General features: G+C 38.9%; 1 protein-coding gene across 1 annotated transcript in view; it reads left to right on the forward strand.

Moving 5' to 3' along the window:
- Window positions 1–26,755, forward strand: part of FBXL7 (F-box and leucine rich repeat protein 7) — a 480,554-nt gene that overhangs the window by 448,857 nt on the left and 4,942 nt on the right. Inside the window, exon 3 of the mRNA XM_021008636.2 lies at window positions 18,534–19,145. Coding sequence (XP_020864295.1) covers window positions 18,534–19,145 — 612 coding nt within the window. The remainder of the gene's footprint in view (window positions 1–18,533; window positions 19,146–26,755) is intronic.

A 26,755-nucleotide genomic window follows, 5' to 3' on the forward strand; every position in this document is an offset into this window, starting at 1 on the left:
AATTAAGTGACTTGCCCAGGGTCACACAGCTTTAATGTCTGAGGTCAGATTTGAACTCAAGAAGATGAGTCTTCCTGACTCCAGGTCTGGCACTCTATTCACTGTGCCACCTAGCTGCCCCTTTATATTAAAATACAATTATATAAATATGAAAAAGATAAGTTCACAAATTCCAGATTAGGAATTACTGATATAATCCCACTCAAGAATTTCATCAACAAAGAAACTGAGAATCACATGGGTTAAAAGACTTGCCAGAAGTCACACACATACTAACAGGCAGGGCTGGCATTTTAATCCAGGCTCTCTGGTACCAAATCCAATTATCTTTTCACTGGACCATCCTCCCTCTCCTTCTTACCTATGCATTTGCTCATCCATCCAAAAGCATTCTAAGATATACTGCTTCATTTCTTCCTTGAACAGATTATCTAATACTAGAAAAGACTTATTCTGATGAGCATTTGGTAAAATGGTGTTATATCAAAAGATCCATGATATCCTCATAGTACCACAATCCATCATTATTTCAGTAGATGCTTTCATGAGTTGTGTAGCCCACAATAACATCATCATCACCACCACCGCTACCACCATCACTGGCATCATTGTCATCATCACCAACAAACATGTAATAAGTGCCCATTATGTGCCAGTCACTGTACTGAACACCAGATAGAAAATGAAAGGCAAAAACATGTTCTGTGTTGTTAAGGAGCTCATAACCTAATGAAAGAGATAATATGGAAAGAATGATGTACATACAAGATACGTAAAGTGTAAATGGGAGCTAATCTCAGAGATAAAACACTGAGAAGATAGAAGTAGGTCTTGAAAGTGCTCTTATAGAAAGGAGGATTTGAACTGCAAATTGAAAGAATCCAGAGGAGCCAGGGAATGAAAGCAAAAGGTAGAACATTCTAAGAATGGAGGAGAGCCGATGAAAATGTCTCCAGGGTCAGAAGATGGAGTGTCTTCTAAGGAATGCAAGAACAGCATTGTTAAATCAAAGAGCAGGCAATGGGAATTGAAGTGTAAGAAGACTAGCCAGCCTTCTGATAATGTACCTCCCCAAACTTAGCCAGGCTAGCCTTTAGACTATAGACATACAGAGTCTATCACCAAGCCCATATTAAAAAACTTTTCCAGTTTGGTAGACTCATCACTTTCACTCTGTTGACATAACCCTGAAGAACCCAGGGCCACCTCCATTCACCAAGACATCAGAGTAGGACATAAGTAGAGCACGATGGTTTGGTCGTTTAAACACTTCCTGCCAGTTTATATTTTCAATTTTTGACAATTGCTTTTCCAAAATAATATATTGTTGTCATCAAAGCCTTGTCTTTGTTTTTCCCTGTTCTTCAGATTTCATTTGTTTATGAGTTAAGCTTTTAAGAATTCTTTTGCATACAGTTTTTGCATTATTTGGTTACTTGGGGATGGTGAATTCAGTTCAACCAAAATTTATAGTAAGTGCAAGGCACTGTACTTAGTGCTAAGGGGACAAAAGAAAAATACTGTCTCATGGTATGTTTTACTGTGGAAATGTTATATATAAACTGTGATGCTTTGAAGTTTGCTCTTTTTTTAGTATAATTGATGTTATGTGCTCATGATTTCCAACAATGATGACCAAAATTCACATATGCCTGTCCATCCCAGGCAACTTTCATCCATACCACCCTTCACTGGGAGTTCACCCAATGTATAGGGGCTCTTACAGTAGATCTTTTGACATTATGTGGATGCCAAAGGAGCATGTATGGCGCATTGATTGAGGTCACTCTGGCTGCAGGACAGTTCTACCATTTTTTTCTGGTCAAAGGTCTCTCTGATGATATCATTTCCAATGCCTCTTCTGAGTAATTTTTCATTGGCACATAGACAAGTGTAATATAAAGTTGATGTGTGTGATCTATTATAGGCAGCTACGTGGCAGAGTAGATAAAGCACTGGGCAACCAATCAGGAAGACCTGACCTCAAATCTGGCCTCAGACACTAACTGCCTCTGTGACTCTTAAGTCACTTAATGGCTATATGCCTTAGTTTCCTCAAAAGTAAAAGAGATAATAACAGTATCTACTTCACAGGGTTCTCATGGGAATGAAATAAGATACCATTTGTAAAATTTGTATTGGTGCCTGGCACACAGTAGGCACTTAAATACTTCTTCCCTTCCTCTTTCCCTTCCTTATTAGGATAATGTCAGTAAGGCAAAAGCAGCAGTAGGATGATGGTGCGTTCTGGAAAGAAAATACTGAAAAGAATTGCTTTGTACCTTCTTTGTCATGGCCTCACTTATAATAATAAAGGACTTTTATTTCTGCACAACCCTTTATACATGCCAGTATTTTTTGATCACCCTAAAAATATTTGGGGATACGTTTGATGTAAGGATGCAATGACTTTTTTTTTTTCAAAATAATTTTCAGGGTGAAAATTCTTCATTATATGAAAAATTGGCCTTATTTCTCTGAGGGAGGAAAATAAAACTGTAGTTTAGAAGCTACCTTACATAAACACACATATAGTAATAGTTTGTATAAATTTAGTAATAATGTTCCTTCAGAGTGAATTGTCAACAATCTTTCCAGCTCTCTTCTTGTGGATTAGGTTGAGTAGCAGATTTTACCAGAAAACATCAAGTTAAAAAGAATTTAATTGTGATTTGCATGTTATAAAAATATGTAAATATCACCAAAACATATGTTTTGTATTCTAAATTATATTCTCTACTAAGGTGGGAGGCTATTGAAGTTGTATAAATGGAAAGAGATGAAATTATTATAGCTCTTTTGAAACATTCTAAATTTAGATAAATTTATATTTTTGTGTCTTAATAATGACATGTACTATACTTGACTTCTTTGTGGATCTCAAGGTCATCTTTCTAACTCAAAAAGCTTTTACCTTTGCTTTCGGTGTTTTTTACTCTGAGCCCTTCACACGAGCAGTCTACCAGATCAGCTACTGGTTTTTAAGCTCTAGAGCAGAGTTTCTTCACCTTGCTTATGTTATAGACCCCCTTTGGCAGTCTGATGAAGCCTATGGACCCCTTCTCAGAATAATAAGAATTGCTAAATTTCAATTAGAAGTTAATGAAAATTAAAATCCTAATTTTTCCCCATCCAAGGTTACAGACCTCCAGCAATTTCTCCATGAGCCAGTGGACTCCAGATTAAGAACCCTTGTTCTACAAGAAGAAATGGATAGTAGGAGCAGCTATGTGGTGAAGTAGATAAAGCTCTGGCCTTAGAGTCAAAAGAACCTAAATTCAAATCCAGCCTCAGACACTTGACACTAGCTGTGTGACCCTGGGCAAGTCACTTAATCCTAATTGCCTCACCGAAAAGCCAAAAAAAAAAAAGTAGATAGTACCTGCCACTTCCAATGTCCATCTTACATTCAAGCCTTAAAGATTTTCATTTTAGGAATATGCCCCAATACTTTTCTTTCCTTGTCTATGCACTTGTATGAGGGCAGTACCCCCTAGAGGCAGAAATATAGTTTTATCATGCAAAAGTGGGGCACCATGATATAAAGGACAGACGGTGTGACGGAACACCTTGCCTTCCCCAGGATAAGCGGATCACCTGAAACCTCATTACCACACACGTTGACTCAGATTTTGATACTCCACACTTCCTCAGCTCCCTCGGTTTTCTCTCCCCTCTGATTGAAGGGCTGGAGGGTGGGGCAATCAATATGCTCTTCCCAAAACCTTCCTTAGTAGAGGGTTTAGAACTTTTCAGGTAACTCTTCATGTTCCAGAGATGACTCTGCTTGCTTTGAGCTCTGTGAACATCACGCCCCCAAGCCAGATGCCCCCCAGTGCCACCACACACTTTTCAGCTTCCTTTACTACATTTTCTTCCCCTTGCTTTGCAAGCTGCTTGAGGGGCAACGATCATCATTCTTTTTCTTGTGTGTCCCCAGCACTTAGCACAGTGGCTGGCACAGAGTAGGTGCTTAATAAATGTTGATTGATTTGATTTGAATTGAAAAAGAGAGAGCTGGACTTGGACGCAAGAGGCTTTAGGTTTGGCTCTAACCTCAGAAACTCACTAGTTGTGTGACCCTGAAAAAGTCACCTTTCTGAGCCTCAGTTTCCTCATCTGTAAAATGAGGAGATTGTACTTGATGATCCCTAAAGTGCCTTCCTGTACTAAATATATGAAGCTTGAGAGCTGTCCTTTTAAGGTACAGGAATTATAACAATCAGGTACTTAGATGGTCGTGGATCATTATTTTTAAACTTAATGGAGTTTTTAGAAAACAAATGGGCAGCAAGGCAATATAGGAATACTTTGTTATTCTAAAAGTCATATTCTAAGATGTCTCAATTTTTAATTAAATTAAATATTAATTAAAGTAATTAAATATTAAAATTTAAAAGTCATCAGAAAAACTAGGAAAAGACAATAAGTTCTGGGCATTTTCTAGACTAGTGACCTCTAGTCAATATTCTTTAGTATCTGTACAGGCTGGAGCAAATCACTTAACTTCTCAGATCTTTACTTTTCCCATCTGTAAAATGGTTAAAGCTATGCTTGCCCTGCCTACTTCACTCAACTGTTGTGAAGATAAAAGGAGAAAATGTATGTGAAAGCCGATGGCCCCCTCAGGACCTTTCTAGCTCTGAATCTATGAACTTATGAAAATACTCAGAAAACTATGAAGCATTATAGTCATGTTACTTCTTTTAAATATGTCCTCTTTATTACTTTTGTCTTTGTCTACAATCATTTATGAAGGTAAAAAACAAACCATAATATGACCTTTCATATGACTGAACCCTGTTTGTAACCAAGAAATATAATTAAGCAAAAATACCCAATTCAATGCCCCTAGTAATTACCCACTAGTCTGCCATGAGAGGTATGTTATGGTAGCTGTTCTCCAGGGCCATCATGGTTTTTAATCACACAGAGATTGAATTCTTTTAGGGATCTTTTCATTTACATTGTTTTAGTCACTGTATGTATTGTTCTTTTGTTTCTGTTTATTTCACTCTGCTTTATTTAGTCCATTAAGAAAAAAATATCCTCATATAAACTCTGAATTCTTCATTTTGTCATTTCTTACTGCATAATACTATTCCATTAAATCCTATTGCCATGAGGTTTTTTCACCTGTTATTTCTGAACTGATGGATAACCAATGAATAAACATTTATTAAGTTCTTATAGTGTACCAAGAACTGTGCTAAGGGGTTGCAATACAAATATAAAAGTACCTGCCGTCCGAAGGAGTTTACTTAAACCCACCTCGTTTCCAGTACTTTGCTGCTGCTAAGAGTTCAGCTGTTATTTCTGCACTATTTCAGATTAGCTAGGATTTCTTCAATACAGGAATGTTCTCCATTGACTCATGGTCTTCATGAGATGCTGTGACCAAAAGAAATTGATTGGCTGGTGGCTAATCTTCAGTTGATGAGCTTCTCAGAATAGTTAGGCAGATTCTCCAACAGCTGAGACAGATGTGTCTTCAGACCTCTACTCAAAGCCCTTTCTGCTAGAACATACACTTTACTGGCTCTGTGCACATCACTATGTGGAATTACAATAGGCATTTAGTGGTTGGTAAGCTATTACTGTCATCATTCTTTCCATCACTAGTATTATTAATTATATGATAACATTTAATCCTTTCAAACAAATAGCAATCTCTTTAAAATGCTATAGGCTGAAACCATTCTTCTACCCACCAAAGACTGGAGAATGACAAACCAAACACTAGAGATTTTTGCTGTGGCCAGCAAAGCACTTCAGATTTACTGGCCCCAGTCCCCAGGCCTCACCTGCTTTCTCTCTACTCCTACATGTATTGAGAAGTGATACTGAAAGACTGCTGTGAATTCTGCCACAGAGCCTCTGCCAGAAGAATTCCAACTGCCACGCACAAGAGCCAAGAGAGCTATTACCGAGCTACTGAATTTGTAACAGAATGTTCCCCACAATCATACTGCATGATCTCATGCAGAATACAGATCCCTTTGCTGTGTATGATATAAATACTGGGGAAAAGCAAACCTATCTGAAGATGGAGCTGCACTGTGTTCTCTGGGTGTACTTATGTTATCCCCATCACTGCTCTAAGTGTGTGGAAAGAACGTAGGAAGGAGAAGCATTCCCTTGACACAAGGTTTAGAAATCTAAATCCCACACACAGTAAATATATTTCTTTCCTCAATGGCCCCGTTCAACATGTGCAGGTCCCTAAAGGGCATTGTTAAGTGTTCTCTTTTTCAAGATGAATTGAGCACAAGCAGGCAAGCGAGAGGTTTCAGAAACTTAACAGCTGTTAAAATGTCAAACCTGAGAATCTGGGCTTGCTGTGCTCTCCTGAGATTGCCATGAGTTGTCTCACCTGCCTAAGAAAAACATAACATCAAATGCAATTCTCTTCAGCAAACAAAAGTTGGAATTTGGGTACTCGAGGTCTTACAACAGTAGTGTCTGAATATGGAGTTGGTTAAAGATTTAGTTTTCATTTTGCCCAAGGATAAGAAGAGAATAAACAACTTTCTTCTCGTATGAGTAATTAAAAATGTATTGTGTATGCCCAAAGAGATAAGAGAAGTATATGTCAAACCATGGACCTTGAATAACTAAATATTCCACACAAAAGAATTTGTTTACTCTGTTTATTAAATTTGAGAATTATGCTGGAAAATAGGGAAAGTTTATGAGAAATAGTGTAATTAAAAGGAAAATTTACCATTTTAGAAGTAGGTCAAGAATATTCAACAGTAAGGCTTCAGCAGATGTAGGCAACTTTATTGAAATCTACAGAATAAATTGACTGAAGAAATCATTGAAAGAAAAGCACATCATAAACAAGGCAGATCATTAAGACCCAATTTATATCCTAAGAAAGATTCATGAGTATGAGCTAGTCTATTTATCTCATTTCCCCTCCAATATAACTGAAGTTCCTTGAAAGTAGGAATAATTTCATTTGTTCCTCTTTATCCTCAATACCTTAAACATAGTAGTGCTTAATCAATTGTTTTTAATTGTGGAATTATAACAGGATCACAATTCAATAAATGTATTGAGACATTTCCTAAGTGACTCCATGTCTGCTGTATTAGTTGGATGGATCGTTTTTGTTGTTGTTGAAACACTGCCTTAAATGTCTCTCTTTTGTTGATTAGGCTTGGTTTTAAATAAGTTATTTTGGATTTTGAAAATAATATTCTGTTATTTCTCCTGATTTCATGTAGCTAGAAAGTAATCATGAGTTAGTCAGAATGCTGTTCCTTCATGAGTGAAGTCCTTTCTCCTGACTGCTTGTAAAATTTGTTGTTTGGCATTGAAATTCTGAAGTTTAACCACGATGTAACTAGGAGTTTTAAATATGGGTATTTTTTTTCTTATGGCAACCTATAGATTTAATCAACCAGTACTTTATAATCTATGTTCAAAAGTTCTGGGCAATTTCCTTGTGTCATTCTCCGTAGTATGTTAGGATAATGCTTCTTGTCATTGTTGTTCTTTTATTTACGCTATTTTTTCTATGATACTTAAATTATTTTTTTTTCTGATTGTAATATCAATCATTATGGCATATATAGCACATGAATATTATTTCAAAATTGTCTTTTGTCTTTGTTCTTTCAACTTTCTTCTACTTCTATTTTTTTAATACCAACTCTGTCAGTCTATTTACTGCCTCTGCTACTTTAGAGAAATTTTCCTTTCTGTGTTCTAAGTTGTCTACACTGTTATTGTTCCCCATTGTTTCTGCTTTGTGAACTCTGATTTCTGTCTTAATCTCCATCCTAATGTCTTTTGAAAGTGTTGTTTTTCCTTTTGAATCATTCTGATGCTTCCTACTGTTATTTCATTATTTCTAAGGAATCTACAAGAGTTCTCTTTTTCATTGGAGGCTGAAGTTCATTCTTCTTCACCATATACTTAACTTGATCAAAGTGTTATGCTCTTTTTTAAACTCATTTTTATGTTTTGTTAATTTCACTGTTATTTTATCTGCTTGGGTGCTAGGCTTATACCCAGTCGTTGTCTCTTGGATTTATTTTTGCCTTTGATCTTTTTTTTCCCTTGGATTCAAATTACCTTACCTCTGGCTCCTGTCCAAACTTCTTTTCCCCTCTCCCTTCTCCTGCTGTGGCATGCACCTTATGTCCTAAATAAAGACTTGAAGCTGAGCATCCTCAGGATCCTTGATGTGAGATAGCCTGACTCATTAATATCCCAGGATAAGTCCCATAGGGAGAATACTGACCCTAGTAGGTTCCTCGTCCCTTTTCCTTTAAGCTCAGAAACTATTTCCTCTCTAGAAAGCTATACACAATTACCTTTTCCACCATGCAGACTACAAAGTTGCACTCCCTTTCTATCATGTAGCTGGGAAGAATCAATGGTGTCTTTCTCACCTTGTGTGGAGCATTGAGCATGGGGCTCAGTCTAAGTCTCAGCTGTGGGGGAACCTGGCAGGGGCTGCTTCAGTTAGACCGTGAGATGTATGCCTCTGAGGTTTCTACAGGTAGTAGGAGGGCGAAGTGAGGGTGGAAAGGATAAGTGGGAACTCAAAGGTTCATAAAATAATAAATATAGAGTTGGAATGGACCTTAGGGCCTCATTTTGTTGATAAGAAAACTGAAGCTTATGAAGGTCAAGGTCAAGGATTGGTTTGTGGTCTGTCCACCTATGTAGGTGATTTAGATTGAGTTAAAAGCTAAGTCCCTATAAATATCAATGTCCTGGCAGATTGTTTTAAGAGATTTAGATTAGGTATACATGACTAGAGAATACTAGATATGATTGAAAGTTTACATTTGGGAAACAAAAACATTTCCCCCATCACAGACCCATTAATTTCAAGAAGAAAGGGACTCTGAGGTTACCTAGTCCATTCTCCTCATTTTATGTAAGGAAACTAAGATCCAAAGGCTGAAGAAGGAAATGGCAAACCACTCCAGTATCTCTGCCAAGAAAACCCCAGCTGGGGTCAGGAAGAGTCAGAGCCAACTGAAATGACTGAAGAACAACAAGAAGATCCAGAGGCTTCCCCTGACAGAGGTAGAAGAGACAAGATTTGAAGCTGATACAAAACCCGGTGCTCTTTACATTACACACTTCCTCGATAACCACTAAACTCCTGCTTGGATGCCTCATCAGGAAGTGAAGGCAACCCTTCCCAAAAGAATTCAGGTTCTAGCAGGTGTTACCAAGCCAAAAGGTTTCAGAGATGGGCCTGGCGTTGTTAATGATATTTGGCTGTGAACTGTATGCCTATAGTAAAAAAAAAAAAAAGCCCCATTAGCTAAATTCAAAAATTCATCACTAGAAGGTGATGATGAGTTCTATGACATCATTTCATGGTGATTTTATCTTATTCAGTGTTTTTGTCTTCTAGTATTGTGGATCCAGCTTTAGTCACCATAGATTTCGGTCACATTTCCTTGTTTTGAGATTGTTAGATTGACAGATCAAGCAGAAAATAACTATTCTGCTGCTTATTGGTCTTTTATTTTTCTTTGTTGGAGAGATAACAATGTTCTTTTCCATTTGGCAATTTAGCCTTATATTCTGAATTATCAAGTTTGGGGTGATAGCCTATGTCAATGTTGGAAATGGGAAGGAGAATAGATTGGCCAAAAAACATAATTTGGACCAACTAGGGTTTATTGAGTTTGCCAGCAGGAGAGTCTCATCCAAAGAGCAAAGATTTCCTGAATGAACACCCAGTTTACATAGGTTTTGGGGAATGAGGAATAGGGGAAAGGATGGAGCAAAAGTTGATTGGTCAAGGTCCCAGATGAACAGTTTGCACAACAGGATACTGTGCCGTGTCCTCATTTGGGTTACTTGCATTTCAAACACTAATTGGGGAGTACAGACCAGAAGTGTGTGAACAAAATTGTCATTCTCAAAATGGAGTAGCTCTGGATCCACACCTATTCTTATTATGCTGACTTAAAATTAACAACATTCAGTCATCTAATCAATCAATCTCAGACTGATCAGAGGCCAGTTCTTCCCTCTTTGTTACAAAAGGAAGAATTTTCTTTTCAAGCTAATAATACAAATTAAGGGCTTTTATTTGCCAGTTAGTGAAAGGATGTCAGTGGTAGTGGTCTTTTTAAATAAATTGTTTTAAGATTATTCTTTTAATTCCTCTAATAGGTGTGCATGTGAAAGTTCCTTGAAAATTATATGATGCTATGGGAATGTTAACTATTATTAAATATCTGCAATGCATCCTTGTTAGGGATTTAAAGTGAAGAGAGTTCTAGGTTCTCCTGGCCCCACCAGTGTAGAAATCATTGACCAATCTACAAGTGTTTTGGCTATAATATACTTAAATCTGGGTTTAAGGAAGGTATAAATTCCTGATCCACCACTGTTTCTACAGCTAGGTTTATATCATCATAATTAAAGTGTTGGTTTGTTTATTTTTAAACCAAAGACTAGGTAAATGTGTTTCATGGAACAAAATCATTATAGGATTTAATACAATTTCCACTTTGAAAGGGATCTTAGGATTTTTATTTTCTGTAAGGTAATAGAGTCTTGTTATTTGCCTTCACTCATAAGGAAATTGTATAGATATAGGATGGCTATGTTAATACGGTGGTTGGCTTCCTAAGATCCTCTTTTAGAAATGGGAGAATTAATAGTTACAGAGCACACTTCCAAGATTACAGCCAATCCATATTCCTGCTCAGAAGTCTAAACCTTTTGAACATCCATCACTTCTGAATTCTTAGTAATATTTCCTCACACTTGTATTATTTTTTAAAAACTCAGGTTGACCTTCTTTACGGAATCAAAAATATTTTTTTCTTTCTTCGAGTATTTAGGAAATCAGATTGTGATAATTCAAGAATTATCTCTCCAATTGCTTTTCAATTTGCAAATATATCTCAATTCAACAGAAACATTCTTGAATGATGCATGTGATTTTATTTTAATCAAGCTAAGGAAGATTCCTATTTAAAAGAACCCCATGGATAATTTGTTGTTAATAAATATTAAAAATACTCAATACATTCATTGAAGTTAAATCTTTGTATTTTTTAAAATAAGAAATACTTTAGTAAATCTGCTAATCATATCCTCAGTATTCTTCCTTCATATGCCTCACAGAATTTATTGTTTAGCAAACAATCACTGGATAAATTGCCCTCTGAATTACTTGTCCCATTTTCTTGAAAGAACTGAGGTTAAGAGGTGAATAAGAACTATCTTATTCTCTAATCCTTGTCCTCTATTGTCTATTATTTAAACCATAATCCTATTATATTTATCCCTCTAGTATGGCACATTGCTCACATTCAGTTCCTGCTACTTCATAACTATATAAATATACATATACATATACATACATACACATATATAAACAATACCGTATGTAACATTGCCCTGAGCAGCACATTTCACAGTTATGTGTACTTTATAACTAAACCCCATTACAACATCACAAAACTCTGCTGTATATATTCAGCAAATTATACAATTATAACATTATTCTTATGTGATTAATGGCTTCCTCACAACATCATTTTACCTCACATTATGTTTTTAAGGAACTATGTAATAATATAACTTCATTAGTAGAGTTCCCTTATCCAGAAATTACCTATATTAATGAAATCACAGGTGCGATCCTTGTCCCTTAATAGCAATACTGTTGTTAAGTTATGTCTGACTCTTCATGATCCCATTTGGGGTTTTCTTGGCAAAGCTACTGAAGTGGTTGGCCATTTCCTTCGCCAGTTCATTCTACAGAAGAGAAAACTGAGGCAAACGGGGTTGTGTGACTTGCCCAGGGTCCCACAGCTAGTAAGTGTCTGAGGTCACATTTGAACTCGAGTCCTCCTGGCTCAAGGGCCAGTGATCTATCCACTACAGCCACCTAGCTGCCCCTTAGTGCTAGCTCTTTGAAAGCATCAGATCACCTGGGTTCAATTTTTGCCTCTGTCACTCACTACCTGTGTGACTTTGAACAAGTCACAATCTCTCAGCTTCAGGTTCCTCATGTGTAAAATGAGGGGGTTGGACCCAGTGTCCTTTATTCCCTCTGTAAATCTAGGAGCCACAGTTCTAGGCCCCCGATGCTCAAAGCCTTTCCAGCATGGTAGTACTAGCTAAGGCTTGAGGCCTACGAGCGTAGCTTTTGAGAAGCCCTGGTCTTTTCCGAAATACAAAGAGGCACCAACTTCAGACTTTTCGAAGAGGTCCTGAAGTGTCCCACCTTGACTGACAGGCTGCTGGTTCTGTAGATGAGTGATGATAGAGCAGTACATTAAGTGCAAAATGCATCAGCTAGAAGGAAAAATTGCAACAGTTGAAAAAGTAGATCTGTCACAAAATAATAAGCAAACATTCAGCTCAGATGTTTAAGGGGAAAGAATGGCTCCTTGTTAGCTCAGCGGCCTCCTTTTAAGGGGGAACTCAGTGGTGATTAGCATACTGGGGGAAGGGACAGACTCCCGATAAGGGATCGTTGTTGCTCCTGATGCTCAGTGGTGGCTGTATCTTTGTGACTGTGAACCACGCGATACTGTCCTTTGGATTTTCTTGGCAAAGATGCCATTTCCTTCTGCAGCTCATTTGACAGATAAGAAGACTGAGGTAAACAGGGTTAAGTGACTTGCCTAGGGTCACACAGCTGGTAAGTGTCTAAGGCCAGGTTGGAACTCGAGAAGAGGAGTCTTTCTGACTCCAGGCCCTGCACTCTATCCAAAGAACCACTTAGCTGCCTCCAAAGGGATCGTTGGTTACCTTTTTGTGTTTCCTTTTAATTTTGTTTTGTTACCTTTTCATTTATACTGTTGCCTTTTTGTTTGTTAGCTTTCACCTGAAGCATTTCCCCTTCACCTCCTTCTGACAAAGAAAAGTATTTAAGCAAAACAGGCAGCACTGGCATCTGATGGGATAGATTGTATTCCATATCTACAGTGCCCCATCTCTCTACAGAGTGGGGAGGTGGTTTTCCTAACCAGTTCTCTGCGACTAAGATTCATCATTACAGTGACTCAAAGTCAAGCTAACTTTTAGCGTGATGTTAATTTCTTACTTTATCCTCCTAGCTCTGCTTTCTCATCGTCATCCTTGTTGACTCCCCTAGAGCATTTAACACTCCTAACCACCATCTCTTCTGGATTCTCTCTCCTCCCTGAGTTGCCCCCTCTTTGGTTCGTCCTGATTCTCCTCCCACTGTTTAGCTGTTCCGGCTTAGTCTTCTTTTTCAGATCATCATCCGGGTCTTGCAGTGGGGCACTCTAGAGCTCTGGCCTGGGTTCCTTCCACTTTTCTCTTCAGTATTCTGGAGGACCTCATAAGCATTTCCATGCAGATGACTCCCATATTTACATATGCAGCTCATGTCCCTTTCCTGAACTCCAGTCCCAGATAACCAGCCTCTTATTGGACATTTTCAACTAAAAGTCCTACAAGCATTTCATACTCAACATGTCTAAAACTGAATTCATTTTCTTTTTCAGAAAAATCTTTTCCTCTTGACTAAGGCATTTTTAACCAATTTTCAAGTGTTCCCTGTCTATTTTCTGTTTCTTACTACCTACAAACATGTCTCCCCCAGTCCTATGGCTCCTCTTTTTTGTGGCTAAACCCATTGAGAAGGCTGCTGTGCATCAGTGCCTCCATTTCCTTTCCTGTCATTCTCTTCTTAACTCTGCAACCTGTGTTCCAATATCTTCATTCAACTGAAGGTGCTCTCTCCAAAGTCACTAATGATCTCTTAATCACCAAATGCAATGATCGTTTCTCATTTCTCATCCTTCTTGACCTCTCTACAGCCTATGATGCTACTGATCGTTCTTTTCTTGACAATCTTTTTTCTCTAGTTTTCATGACTGTTCTCTCCTGCTTCTCCTCCTACCTGTTTACCACACTTTCTTTGAATCCCTTAGTTGTTCTTCATCTAAGTGATGCCTACTAATAGTGGAGGTCTCCCAAGGCTCTGTCCTGGGACCTTTCCTCTTCTTCCTTCACTTGGTGATCTCATTAGCTCCCATGGTTTCAAGTATCATGCAAAGATGCAAAGAACTTAGGTCTACTTGACCAGCGGTAATTTCTCTCCTGATCTCCAGTCCCACATTTCCAACTGTCTATTGGACATCTTGAACTGGATGTCTTGTGGACATGGGAAACTCAACAGGTCCAAAACCAAATTCATTATCTCCTCCCCACCAATACCCTCCACTCTTCTTAACTTCTCCATTGCTGTCACGGATACCACCATCCTCCCAGTCACCCAGGTTTGCAACCCTGATGCCATTCTTGATTCCTTACTCTCTCTCTCTCTCTCTCAACCCCAACATCCAATCAGTTGGTAAGTCCTGCCATTTTTATCTTGGTAGCATTTTCTTGTATGTATACCTTCTTCTCCCCTCTGACACTGACATGACCCTGGGGCAAGCCCTCATCACCTCACACATGGACTATTGCAATAGCTGACTGACTGGTCTTGCCTCAAGTCTCTCCCCACTCCAACTGTCAAACTGACCTTCCTAAATCAAAGACATGACATCACCCCCTATTAAATAAACCCCAGCAACATCCTATTACCTATAAAATCAAATATAAAACCCTCTGGCTTTTCAAAACCAATCCCTTTCCTGCTTTTTCAGTCTTCCTAAACCTTATTGCCCTCCATGTGCTCTGGGATTCAGTGACTGACCTTCTTGTTGTTCTTCACAGGTGACATTCCATCTCCTCACTATGTGCATTTTCACTGGCTGTTCCCCAGGCTCTGAATGTTCACCCTACTCATCGCCACTTCCTTCCTAGCTTCTCTGGCTTCCATCAAGTCTCAGCTAAAGTCTTACCTTCTGCAAGAAGCTTTTCTCATACGTCTTTAATCTTAGTGCCTTCCCATTGATACTACCCCCCAATTTATCCTGAATAGATATATACATAGATGTGTGTGCACAAATGTTTATATGTATATATATACAGACACAGAAGAGAGGGAGAAATGAGAGATAGCATGTAAACAACTATGAAACAACTATGTACACAGTTGTTTACACTCTATGTCTCCATTAGACTGTGAACTCCTTAAGAACAGGCACTGGGGTTTGTTTTGGGTTTTTTGTTTTCTTTTTACTTTCTTTGTATCGCAATGCTTAGCATAAATCCTGGCACATATTAGGCACTTAATAAATGCTAGTTGACTATTGACTATTCTGCTGAGGATACATTCTTCCTGTCACCCAGCTTCACAGTCTTAGAGTCATTGTTGGTGACTTTCTTTCACCTCATTTCTAAGGAGTTGCCGGCTTTTACCAATTCTAGCTCCAAAACATTTCCTCTCCATGCTCATAGCCACCATCCTCATTCAGATCCCTAACACTTTTCACCTGGACTATTGCAATAGACTTCTAATTTCTTTGCCTACCTCCAGTGTTTAGCCCTTCTCCAATCCATACCTAACTGTCATATTGATGTTCCAAAAGCAATGGGTCTGCTGCTATACTTCCCTGCTCAGAAAGTTCTAGTAACACCTTCTTTTCCCAGGTAGAAATACAAACTACTCTTTTTTGACCTTTAAAGCCCTTCAAGGTCTGTCTCCAACCCATATTTCCAGGCTCAATGAACATTATTTCCTATTGTGCACTCAATGTTCCAGTCAAACTGGCCTAATTATTTTCCCTGTGTACAGCCTTCCATCTCTTCTATGACTTTGCACAAGCTGTGGCCCATCGCTGCAATTCGCCCTTCCTCATCTTCAGCTCTTGGAATCTTTCTCCTTTGAAGCCTACTTTCACTTTCTGAATGAAGCAAGCCAACCCAGATCCTCCCCATTACTAGTGGCCTCCCCCTGGAAATGACTTTGTATTTACCTTTCTTTGCAAATGTTGTTTCTTCTCAATAGAATGTAATACCTTTGAAGGCCAAGAGGAGCTATTTGGGCTTCCTCTTGTATTTGTACTATCACTGTGGCAGCTGCAAGCGCAGTGGAGAGAGCACAGGGCTTTGAGTCAGAAGGACTGGAGTTCAAACCCAGCCTCCAATGCTTATTTGCTGTGTGGCACCAGGAGAGTCACTTAACTTCTATTTGCCTCCATTTCCTCACTGCAAAATGGAGATACTAATAGCATTTATCTTGTAGGGTTGTTGTGAGGATCAAATGAAATACTATTTTAAAAACAGTGTTGTAAAAATAGTAGGTCTAGCACACAGTCGGTGTGTGATATAAATGTTTATTCCAATCTCTTTCCTTCCTGTATTGTCTAGCAAAGAGCTTGACCTGTAGTAGATGCTTATTCAATGTTTCTGGAAGAAAGGAAGGAAGGAGGAAGGAAGGAAGGAAGGAAGGAAGGAAGGAAGGAAGGAAGGAAGGAAGGAAGGAAGGAAGGAAGGAAGGAAGAAGTTCATATTAGCTTTCAAATGTTTCTCTAATTTTTCACTTTGTTCAGCATTGTTTTGTTATACTCATATATCATAATTAGTTCAGTCATTCTGAACTAATTTAAACCCAGGCCCTCTAAATCCATCACCTCTGCTCTTTCCATTGTACCATTCAGTCCATTTACAGTCACTCTTTTCTATTTTTTGTGCTACCATAGATTATGCTGTTATGCATACGTACATATACCCAGGATCCCCCTTTTTTTGTCCTGTTTTTTGCCTTGCTCTGAGTACATGTCACATAATTGGATCAAGGGGAAGCACAATTTAGTGGCTTTTCTCACATAATTCCAAATTATCTTCCCAAATTGTTGGATCCATTCACAGCTCTCCCAATGGGGTAATACTGTACCAGTTTCCCCCACAGTGCTTTCAACGTTGATTTTTTTTTCTGTATTTACCATCTTTGCCACCTTGAGGCATAGGAGGTAATAAATACCAAGTACTGAATCTGGAGTCAGACTTCGGGTTTGGATGCCATCTCTGCTTCTTACTATCTGTGTAACCCTAGACAAGCAATGTGTTAAGTTCAGTGCTCTGTGAGGAGCTTACTAAGTTGCTTATCCTTTTGGGGCTTCATTTCCTCATCTATGTTTGTACTAGATCCAGAGGTGTAAAACTCCAGCAGTCCACTTGGGCTCCACTGAGGCCTAAACCAGATTAAAATGTAATTGGGAAATATTTAACAAAATAAATAAATATGCAATACAACATAGATAACGTTAATTTGTACTTTTGTAAGTCAACATGAGACTGTGGAGATCAGTTTCTATTTGAGTTTGACATCACTGAATTAGATGACCATCACTAATTTCCTTTCTGGGTGTAAATCTTTATCTATATGTTTTGATTAGATGGTGCTCCTTAAAGTAAAAAAAAAATGTAAGAGGTAGATGGAGTCTTAAAGAATAAGTATCACATTGTGTTGTAGATAAATAAACTAAAGCTTTATCCATTATCATTCTCCATTACACACTATCATTTTTCCCTAATCATATTACCTTTTTAAGAACAGCCACATTTCTTCATAGCCACCATGTAATCCTCAGCCATTCTTAATCCATAGTGGAAAAAAAGTAAATTTCACTTTATGATGGCATCTCAGTCATGTCCTGTACCTCTATCTCCATGGAAGATTAAACTTGTATGAAGTCACAAAACTTTCACTGCACACCAATTCCCGTGTAAGAACCAATTCATTTTAGATTAAAGTGTTGTCTTTTACTACCCTCAAGACTTTGACTTTACAGCATATATCAAATGATCTTCATGTGTTATACATATTCACTCTAATAGGAATACAACTCTTTTCAACACAATTAATTCCCTTTTTTCAGCATGAGAGTTACATAATCTGTGTATCATCCATAGCAAAGGTACAGTCTTAAAACTGATTTTACCTTGTTGCAACTAACTTTTGAGCTATATCCCTGTTCTATTGTACATGAAATTTTAGTATCAGCCTACCCAAAATATAAATAAAGCTACTACAAAACAATAATGTTTTACAAAAATAATGATGATAGCTGACATTTATATGGCACTCTAGTCTACAGACTGTTTTTGTAAGTTAGTACATGTAATCCTCCCAACAACCCATGAGGGAGGCAGGGCAGGTATTATTTCTACTTCACAGATGAGTCAGGCTTAGAGAGAGCCAGTATCTTACCCAATAGCCATAGGTGAAAGAGCAGAATTTCAATTCCAGAGCTTCTGACTTCTATCTAATGTTCTGTCCCTGATAGCACAACTGTATTCTTAAACATATTCACTAATTAGTGTCATTTTAAAAAATTAGTTATTTTGTGGAGTGGTCATTCAACAAATGTGTATTAAACATTTACTGTGTGCTAAGTGCTATGATAAGTGGTGGGGATACAAAGAAAGACAAAAATGAATGTGCTTACATTTTATTTCTCATTACCATGACGCAATGAATGTATATCAGCCTAAGAGTGAGCAGTGAGACGTGTTGATCCATTCTTTGTGACTCCATATATTTAAATCTTTAGCTTGCCTAACATTTGGACCAATGGATTAATGTTTAAAGAAACATGTGTCTGCCTCACAACTCCCAGCTACCCCCTCCCATCTGATGGCTGTTTCATGTTCTTTTTCAGATTCCGACCTGAGCATGCGCACGCTCAGCACCCCCAGCCCAGCCCTAATCTGTCCACAGAACTTGCATGGATTTCAGAATGGAAGAGGTTCATCCACTTCATCTTCCTCCATCACAGGGGAGACAGTGGCCATGGTCCACTCTCCCCCTCCAACCCGCCTCACCCATCCTCTCATCCGGCTAGCCTCTAAGCAGCAAAAAGAGCAGGCCCACATAGACCGCCTCCCGGACCACTCAATGATCCAGATATTTTCCTTCCTGCCCACCAACCAGCTGTGCCGCTGTGCTCGTGTATGCCGTAGATGGTACAACCTTGCTTGGGACCCCCGGCTCTGGAGGACTATTCGTTTGACTGGTGAGACCATCAATGTGGACCGGGCCCTCAAAGTATTAACTCGAAGGCTTTGTCAAGACACACCCAATGTATGTCTCATGTTGGAGACAGTGACTGTTAGTGGCTGCAGGCGGCTCACAGACAGAGGACTTTATACCATTGCCCAGTGCTGCCCAGAGCTGAGGCGACTAGAGGTCTCAGGCTGTTACAACATCTCCAATGAAGCTGTTTTTGATGTGGTGTCCCTCTGTCCCAACCTGGAGCACCTGGATGTTTCAGGTAACTGAAAATAACACTTTCACTTCATTGATGTTATGGGAGTTGCTCAGAACGACCTCCTAAATATACTCTAAAATTGGAAGGGAAGGGTAGATGGAGAATGAGTCTTACTTTCTGAGACAGTCGGCCTAAAGATAACAGTGGAATGTAGAACAGAACATCTCTGAGGACAGAGACTGTCTCACTTTTCTTTTTAACCTTTGTATCTCCACTCCCTACCACTGTCACAGACCTAGTGCATAGTTAGGGACTTTAAAAATGCTTGTTGGTTCATTGATTGATACCTACACAAGCGTTCCCTTTTTCACTAACCAGCTATCAATTTCTTAAAGAAGAGATTGTAATTCACTTTCATTGCTTATTTCCCCTCAATAAACTTCCTCGTCCCTAATTTTTTCAAAATAGTTATGGGTACTGCAGACAGAAACCCACTGATAACTACCAACCACCATTATTTTTGATTAGAAAACTTTCCCTTTATTTCCTGATGACTAAACCATCCTACCTGAACACAGACCCTCAGAGAACACATTTCCTATAATATGTTATTTTCCACTAAAGTGTGAAGAGTGATCTGGTTAAAAATGCACATATTCAGCATCTCTTATAGCAGAGCCATAAAGGTGATTGAAAGTTAGGCCTATTCAGAAGCAGATCTGAATATTTCTTCATTTGACTTTTAGATGCAAAAGTGTATTTAATAACAAAGATATCTAAATCAGTGAACTTATGGCTAGATCCTAGTGGAAGTATTACAATTAGAGACACTATTCAGACAGACAATTTCTCTAAGACTCTACAGTTCTAATGGGGCTTTGCGAAACTGTGAAGATGCTATGTATTAAGGTAGGTGGGAGAATTGGAAGGAAGTCTTTCAGGAAGGGGATGAACACTCCAAAACAAGGCAAATGAAGAAGACATGGCTTTTAGCAGAGATATCCAGCACAGGTGAGGATTTAGCTAAATCGTGAAGAATGTGCCTTTGAAAACAACCTTGAGCAGAACTTGAAACAACAGGTATGAGTTATGAGAGGGGATCCATTTTTGTTCAACAATTAGTGCTAGCCTAAGATGAGCTGCCTTCCAAAAAGTAGAGTAGTGAGCTCCCTATCACAGAGGTTTTTAAGTACACAATTTCTTAGAGATGTTATTTAGAGATCAGAAGATCATAGGATCATAGATCTGAAGTTGGAAAGGACCATAGAGGTCATCTGTTCCAAATCCCCTAATTTGCAAATGAGGAACTATGGTTTAGAGAAGTCAGATGACTTGCCCAGGTTCACACAGCCAGTGTGTAGCAAAGGTACAACTTGAACTCAGATGTCTATCCAGTGTGCCATGATTATTGAGGTTCATTATATTTGAATAAGGGTTAGACTAAGACCCTTCAAATTCTGATATTCTATGTGTAAAAACCAGTAGGCAACTAGGTTGAATGATGGATAGAGCCCTGGACCTGGAGTCAAAAGATCTGAGTCTAAATTCAGCCTCAGACAGTTACTAGCCATGTGGCTCTGGGCAAATAATTCCCTTAATCTCCATTCACCTTTCCTCAACTGTAAAATGGGAATAATAATTGCACTGACCTCCCGGGGTTGCTATGAGGATCAAATAAGATAACATTTTTAAAAATCTTTGCAAACCTTAAAGTCCTATATAAGTACTAGCTATTGTTGTTGTTGTTATTATTACTATTACTACTAGCAATAGTCCCAGAATTGTTGTGAAAATCAAATGAGATACCATTTGTAAAGAGCTTTACAAACCTTGAAGTCTTAAATAAGTGCTAACTATAATTATTGTTGCTACTACTGCTGCTGCTACTACTGGTGGTAGTATTAGTAGTAGTATGTATTCAGTCATTTCATTCATGCCCTATTTTTTGTGGAGTTTTCTTTGCAAAGGTACCAGAGTAGTTTGTCATTTCCTTCTCCAGCTTATTTTACAGATGAGGAAACTAAGGCAAACAGGGTTAAGTGACCTGCCCAGGGTCACACAGCTAGTAAATGTCTGAGGCCGGATTTGAACTTAAATCTTCCTGACTCCAGGCCCCAGGGTTCTATCCACTGTACCATGTAGCTGCCCTATTAGTAGTAGTAGTAGTCATCATTATTGTCATCATCATCCTAAGATTGTTGTGAGGCCCTGGCACATAGTAAGCACTGTGTAAGTGTTAGTTACTCTACTACTACTACTACTACTACTACTACTACTACTACTACCACCACACTATTACTACCAAACTACCAAACTATTACTACCACACCATTACTACTGCTGCTGCAACTGCTGCTGCCGCTACACAATCCCACAGTTGTTTACATGCACACGTAGACTTGCAAAGGACATGAGCTGAGGGCGCTGACAAACCCAAGACTCTTTCCCCTGTACCCTTCCTTTGAGAGAAAAGAAGTAGTAAACTATACTTACTACTAAGGGAAAGGGGAAGGGCCAATGGTAATCAGAGGCAAAGGATGCAGCCCATAGTCTTTGCACTATTGTATATTCATTATTCTTCTTCCCTTCATCCTTGCCCCACTATTAGCAATTAAACATTCCAACATATCACTTTCTCTAAGATCCCCTCCAATGTAAAATGTTATAAACAGGTACATGTAAGATGTTGTTCTACATTTTGAGTATCTGGAGGATACCAACAAATCCATAAAGACAGACTTAAACATTACCAGCCATGTACATTTTACATCTTTTGTGATAATTTAGGTCTGCAATTCTGCTGTGAAAGAGAGACCCAATGAACCAGAAGAGTTTGTTTCAAACAAATAGCACAGCTATACTGATCCATTTCAAAGTCTCTCTGGAGATGAAGATTAAAGCCCAGAGGACCTATTGGGCACCGGAGGCTAATCCTTCAGGACTAACTCAGTCTTTTCTTCATCTCTTTCACATCCTGGGCATGGGGTGAATGGTTGAGAGGCTGATATCAGCAAGATATGTTAAGGATTGTATTGTAATTGAAAAGTATAGATGGTACCTTGAGGGATTTGAGAGAGCGAGAGAGAAAGAGACAGAGAGAGAGAGAGAGAGAGAGAGAGAGAGAGAGAGAGAGAGAGAGAGAGAGAGAGAGAGAGAGAGAGAGAGAGAGAGAAACCCCATTTTGATAGGTAAATAAACATAGCCAGGGCCTTGCTAGTATCTTCAGTGACTAATACCACTAACAAAATCTGAGGCAGTATCTGACTTCCTCAGTTTGCTCTTTCCTTAGAGGTAATGCATTTGTATTATTTTTTAACCTATAATAATGACAGGCCATTCTTTTGCTCAGATTCTTTCCCTGGCTCCTGAGCAGCTAGTTACTCTCCTGGCTCATCTGGCTTCATGGCAGGGCCACATCAACTGCATTTTTGTCTGAGTACTGAATGTTCAGTTAGTCATGATTGGGAAGAAGCCATTGGCATTGACAGAGTAGCAACATAAATACCTGTGACGGTTTCTCTGAGAAGCTCTGGAAGAAGAAAAGCTCTGTAAACCGAGGCAGCACGATTCAATGAGATGAATGTTATACTGTAGAGGACCTGGGTTTTAGTCCCATTTCTACTGCTACAAGGTCTAATCTTGGACAAGTCATTTAATTTCTCTGGGCCTTTTCTTTCCATGTGTTGGAGGGCTGAACTCTGTGTCCCTTTCAGCTTCAAAGTTCCTTGATTCTCCATGCTATTCTCCCTACAGCTTTTATATGTATGTGCATATGTAGATATGTGTATACACACATACATATATTATACACACACACACACACACACAACACACACACACACACACACACACACATATATATATATATAAAATATGATAGATGTTGATCCTGAGAGTCCTGTCTCTGCTTAGAAATGCTCCTAAAGGCAATAAAATTGAAGGTGCATGGGGGAGGAGGGGACTTCAAAATTCTGGCACAGAGTACCAACCCTGGTTGTGCTGGGGAAACACATTCCTGGCTCTTCTGGGTTGGCTGGCTAATTATTTCTTGGCAGCTCTGCCACCAGACGCTTAAACCATTACCTGGCAGTCTCCTCAAGGCCTCCAAAGGCTGATGCTGGTGACTCCACTTCATGTATTGTCAGTTCTGGCGGAATCTGGAAACTCAATTAAAGTATACTGGAAAGGAAGCGAAAAATCAGAGACTTCTCTAGCCTACTGGTACCTTGAGAGTTTGGGGCGAGTGCTCTGAAGAGGTGACCCTTCGAAACTCAGCTTATAATGGGTCATCTAAATTGGGATCACTCAGTCTTCCTCCCCATCATAAACATTATCCTCATTGAGTAATGAGCAAATTGACTAATTTGACAAATTGACTAATGAGTAAAAATGCTCATTAATAAGATCAATCAATCAATAAACACATATTAAGCACTTACTATGTGGCAGTCACTGTGCTAAAGGCTAGAGATACAAAAAGAGGCAAAAGATAGCCCCTGCCCTCATGGAGCTTACAGTCTAATGGAGGAAATGACACACAAACAAATGTATACAAAGCAAACTCTATACAGGATAAAAAGGAACTAATTAACAGAAGGAATTCACTAGATAGTGGCTAGATGGCACTTTGACCTTTTTTAAAGACATATCATGAAAATACCAGGTAAAACTGCCATAGCGAAAGATTGGGGCATCTATGTGGAATAGTGGAGAGAAAATTGGACATGGAGTCAGGAAGATCTGAATTCAAATCTTGCATCAGACACTTACTGGCTGTATGACCCTGAGCAAGTCATTTAGCTGCTCACAGGTTCAATTTCCTTATCTGTAAAATAAGGATGACAGTACTGACTTCACAGGGTGATTATAAGAATCAAATCAAATAATATATGTAAAGTGCTTTGCAAATCTTGAAGTACTATAAAAATGCCAAATGTCATTCTCTGAAGATTCGAATTCTCACAGGTGTGGGTGCTCCTACCTCTTAGACAGACTGTGATCCTTCTTTGCCTTTTTAAATTGAGTTTTGGGGGTATGGGCAAGTCACCTGGTAGTTGACCCTTTCGTGCTGAGCCTCCTTAAACTTAGCTGGACCTCACCAAGAAGACACAGACTGGTACTGACCATATTGAGGCCTTTCCCATTTAGTAGGATTACAGGAGCTTTCATTTTGCCTATGTAACTAGTAAACAAAGCTATAGTATTATACCTAGATTAATAATAATAATAACAGCATTTGTCTAGCATCTGCAATTGCTAGATATGCTAAGAGCTTTACAAATATTATCTCATTTGATCCTTACAACAACCCTGGGAGGAAGGTACTGTTATTTTCCCCATTTGAAAGTTTAGGAAAATGAGGTAAACAAAAGTTAAGTGACTTATCCAGAATCACACAGCTAGTAAGTGTCTGAGGCCAGATTTAAATTCGGGTCTTCCTGACTCCAGGTCCAGTGCTCTATCTGCTGTACCCCTAGACACCTCTAAATAAGATAAAGCAACACATTAGTGGAGGATTTTATTGGTTAATACACATTATCAGTGGTTCTGAGAGGAAGTCTGGTCTCAAAATCAGGGGGAGCTGAGTTCAAGTCTCACCTGTGATGCATATTGGCTGCTGGATCCTATAGACACAACCCCTGGCATAGTGTGTGGCACATAATCAGTGCATAATAAATATTTGTTGGTTGATTGATTGATTGATTGATTTGACAAGTCACTTAAATAAGAAGCAAAGCAGGTGTTGCCCTGTATTGGTAAAAGAAGCTTCCTCACTGGAAGTTTCCTATGCTAATGAAATCACAACTATAGTTAAAAAAAAAAGTTTTAGTAATAATTATTCAGTGTTGATGATTTAATTCCTCCAATAAGATGATCTTCATGTGCAAAAAAAAAAAATTAAGAGCTATCTTAGGATCAGGTTTGAATCCTGCCTCAGAAGTTTACTGTCTGGGAAGACAAAGCGCAAGTCTTCTCAGTCCCTTTGAGCCTCAGCATCCTCATCTATAAAATGGGAGTGGCACAGACTTGCTTTGTAAATCTTAAGACCATGTAGAAATGGCAGCTAATGTTATTATTTGTGATTTCACTGATGTGCGGAACTCCTGGTATGGAAACGCCCTGTGCTGATCCAAATGGAAAAATTACCTGTGGCTCAGAGAGGGTCTCCTAGGACACTGGGAAGTTCAAACATGTCATGGTCATACTACCAATACATAAGGCAGAACTTGAACCTTCGCCATCCTGACTCCAGTAACAATAGCTAGCATTTATGTGGTGCTTTAAGGTTGGTTCTTATTATCCCCATTTTATAGATGAAGAAATTAAGGCAGACAGATTTAGTGACTTGCCCGGAGTCATATAGCTACTAAATGCCTGAGGCTGGATTTGACCTCAGAGCTTCCTAACTCTGTCCACTATACCACCCAGCTGCCTCTATCATATAAACTGCCCTCCATTGTACAAGCTGCCTCTCACATTATTATCATCATTTTGTTTTTTTGCCAATTCAAGCAAATTTAAAATAAGTGGCTGTTTTACTTAGATTTGATATCCACATTGATAGTCTCAAGCTACAATATTACAATCCTATTCAGGAAACAGGATCGATCTCTAATTCAGAAATTAGAATGCAGCCCCATTGCTGAAAGATTCAGGCAGACATTCCTAGTAATGGAGGCAGCCGTGTGGTACTGTGGAGTGCTAGGCCTAGAATTGGGAGGACCTAATTCAAATCTGACCTCAAACACCTATGAGCTGTGCAACCCTGGGGCAAATCACTTAATTTCTCTTTATCTCAGCTTCTTCATCTGTAAAATAAGGATAATAATAGCAACTATCTTGCAGGGTTGTTGTAAGGATCAAATGAGATAATAATTGTAAAGCACTTAGCACAGTGCCTGACATACAGTAAGTACTATATAAAAATGAGGAGGAGGAGGAAGAGGATGCCCTTAAAGCCATTAGTCAGGCTTTGCAGAGAGATCCTTTTGCATTCTTAAGAAGGAGGAAATAGGTTCCCACTAATGAGAGGAAGCTGAATTTAATAGTATTTTAGCAGCAACTTTAACAGAAACAAACCATGAATCAATAATGGGCACAAACCTCACTAATATGTTCAACCTAAATATAAATATTGCTTTCCCTCTCTCCCCTCCATCAGCCATGAATCTAAGCCAATCTGTTTTTTTATTTTGCTTTGTTTTCTTTCTAAATGGGTATCTAGTGAGTCCATTTGAACTGGAAATGAACCTATCTCTTTTTCTCAAACTATTACACAGGAATAAATCCAGAACAGTGTTATATTCACTGAACTCAATGAACATATCATTCATTTTGGGTTCTTTTTCATATAGAGGTATACATTTCCCCCCACCAAACACTGTGGCGTTCCCGAAGTGTAACAGATATTTTGCTGCAGATGGGGCTAGTAGAATTCAAAAGAAAGAAAATCAGAGCTCATATTGAGAGCTGAGGGGCCAAAGCTCTTGGGTAATACAGAGAGATAGGTCCTTGCCTTATTTCTAGCACCAACTAGAGGCCTCTATTTTGATAGAATGTGTGCGTTCCATCCCTATCCCAACCTTCCAGGCCCCACCCCAGGCTTCCAGTAGGTGTTGTACAAAGCCTAAAGAAGAAAGGAAAGACAGGGTTTTAAGGCCTCTACAAACACA

The sequence above is a fragment of the Phascolarctos cinereus genome, unplaced genomic scaffold (genome assembly GCF_003287225.1).
Source record: "Phascolarctos cinereus isolate Bilbo 61053 unplaced genomic scaffold, phaCin_HiC Scaffold_4;HRSCAF=312, whole genome shotgun sequence".
NCBI classification, from domain to species: domain Eukaryota; kingdom Metazoa; phylum Chordata; class Mammalia; order Diprotodontia; family Phascolarctidae; genus Phascolarctos; species Phascolarctos cinereus.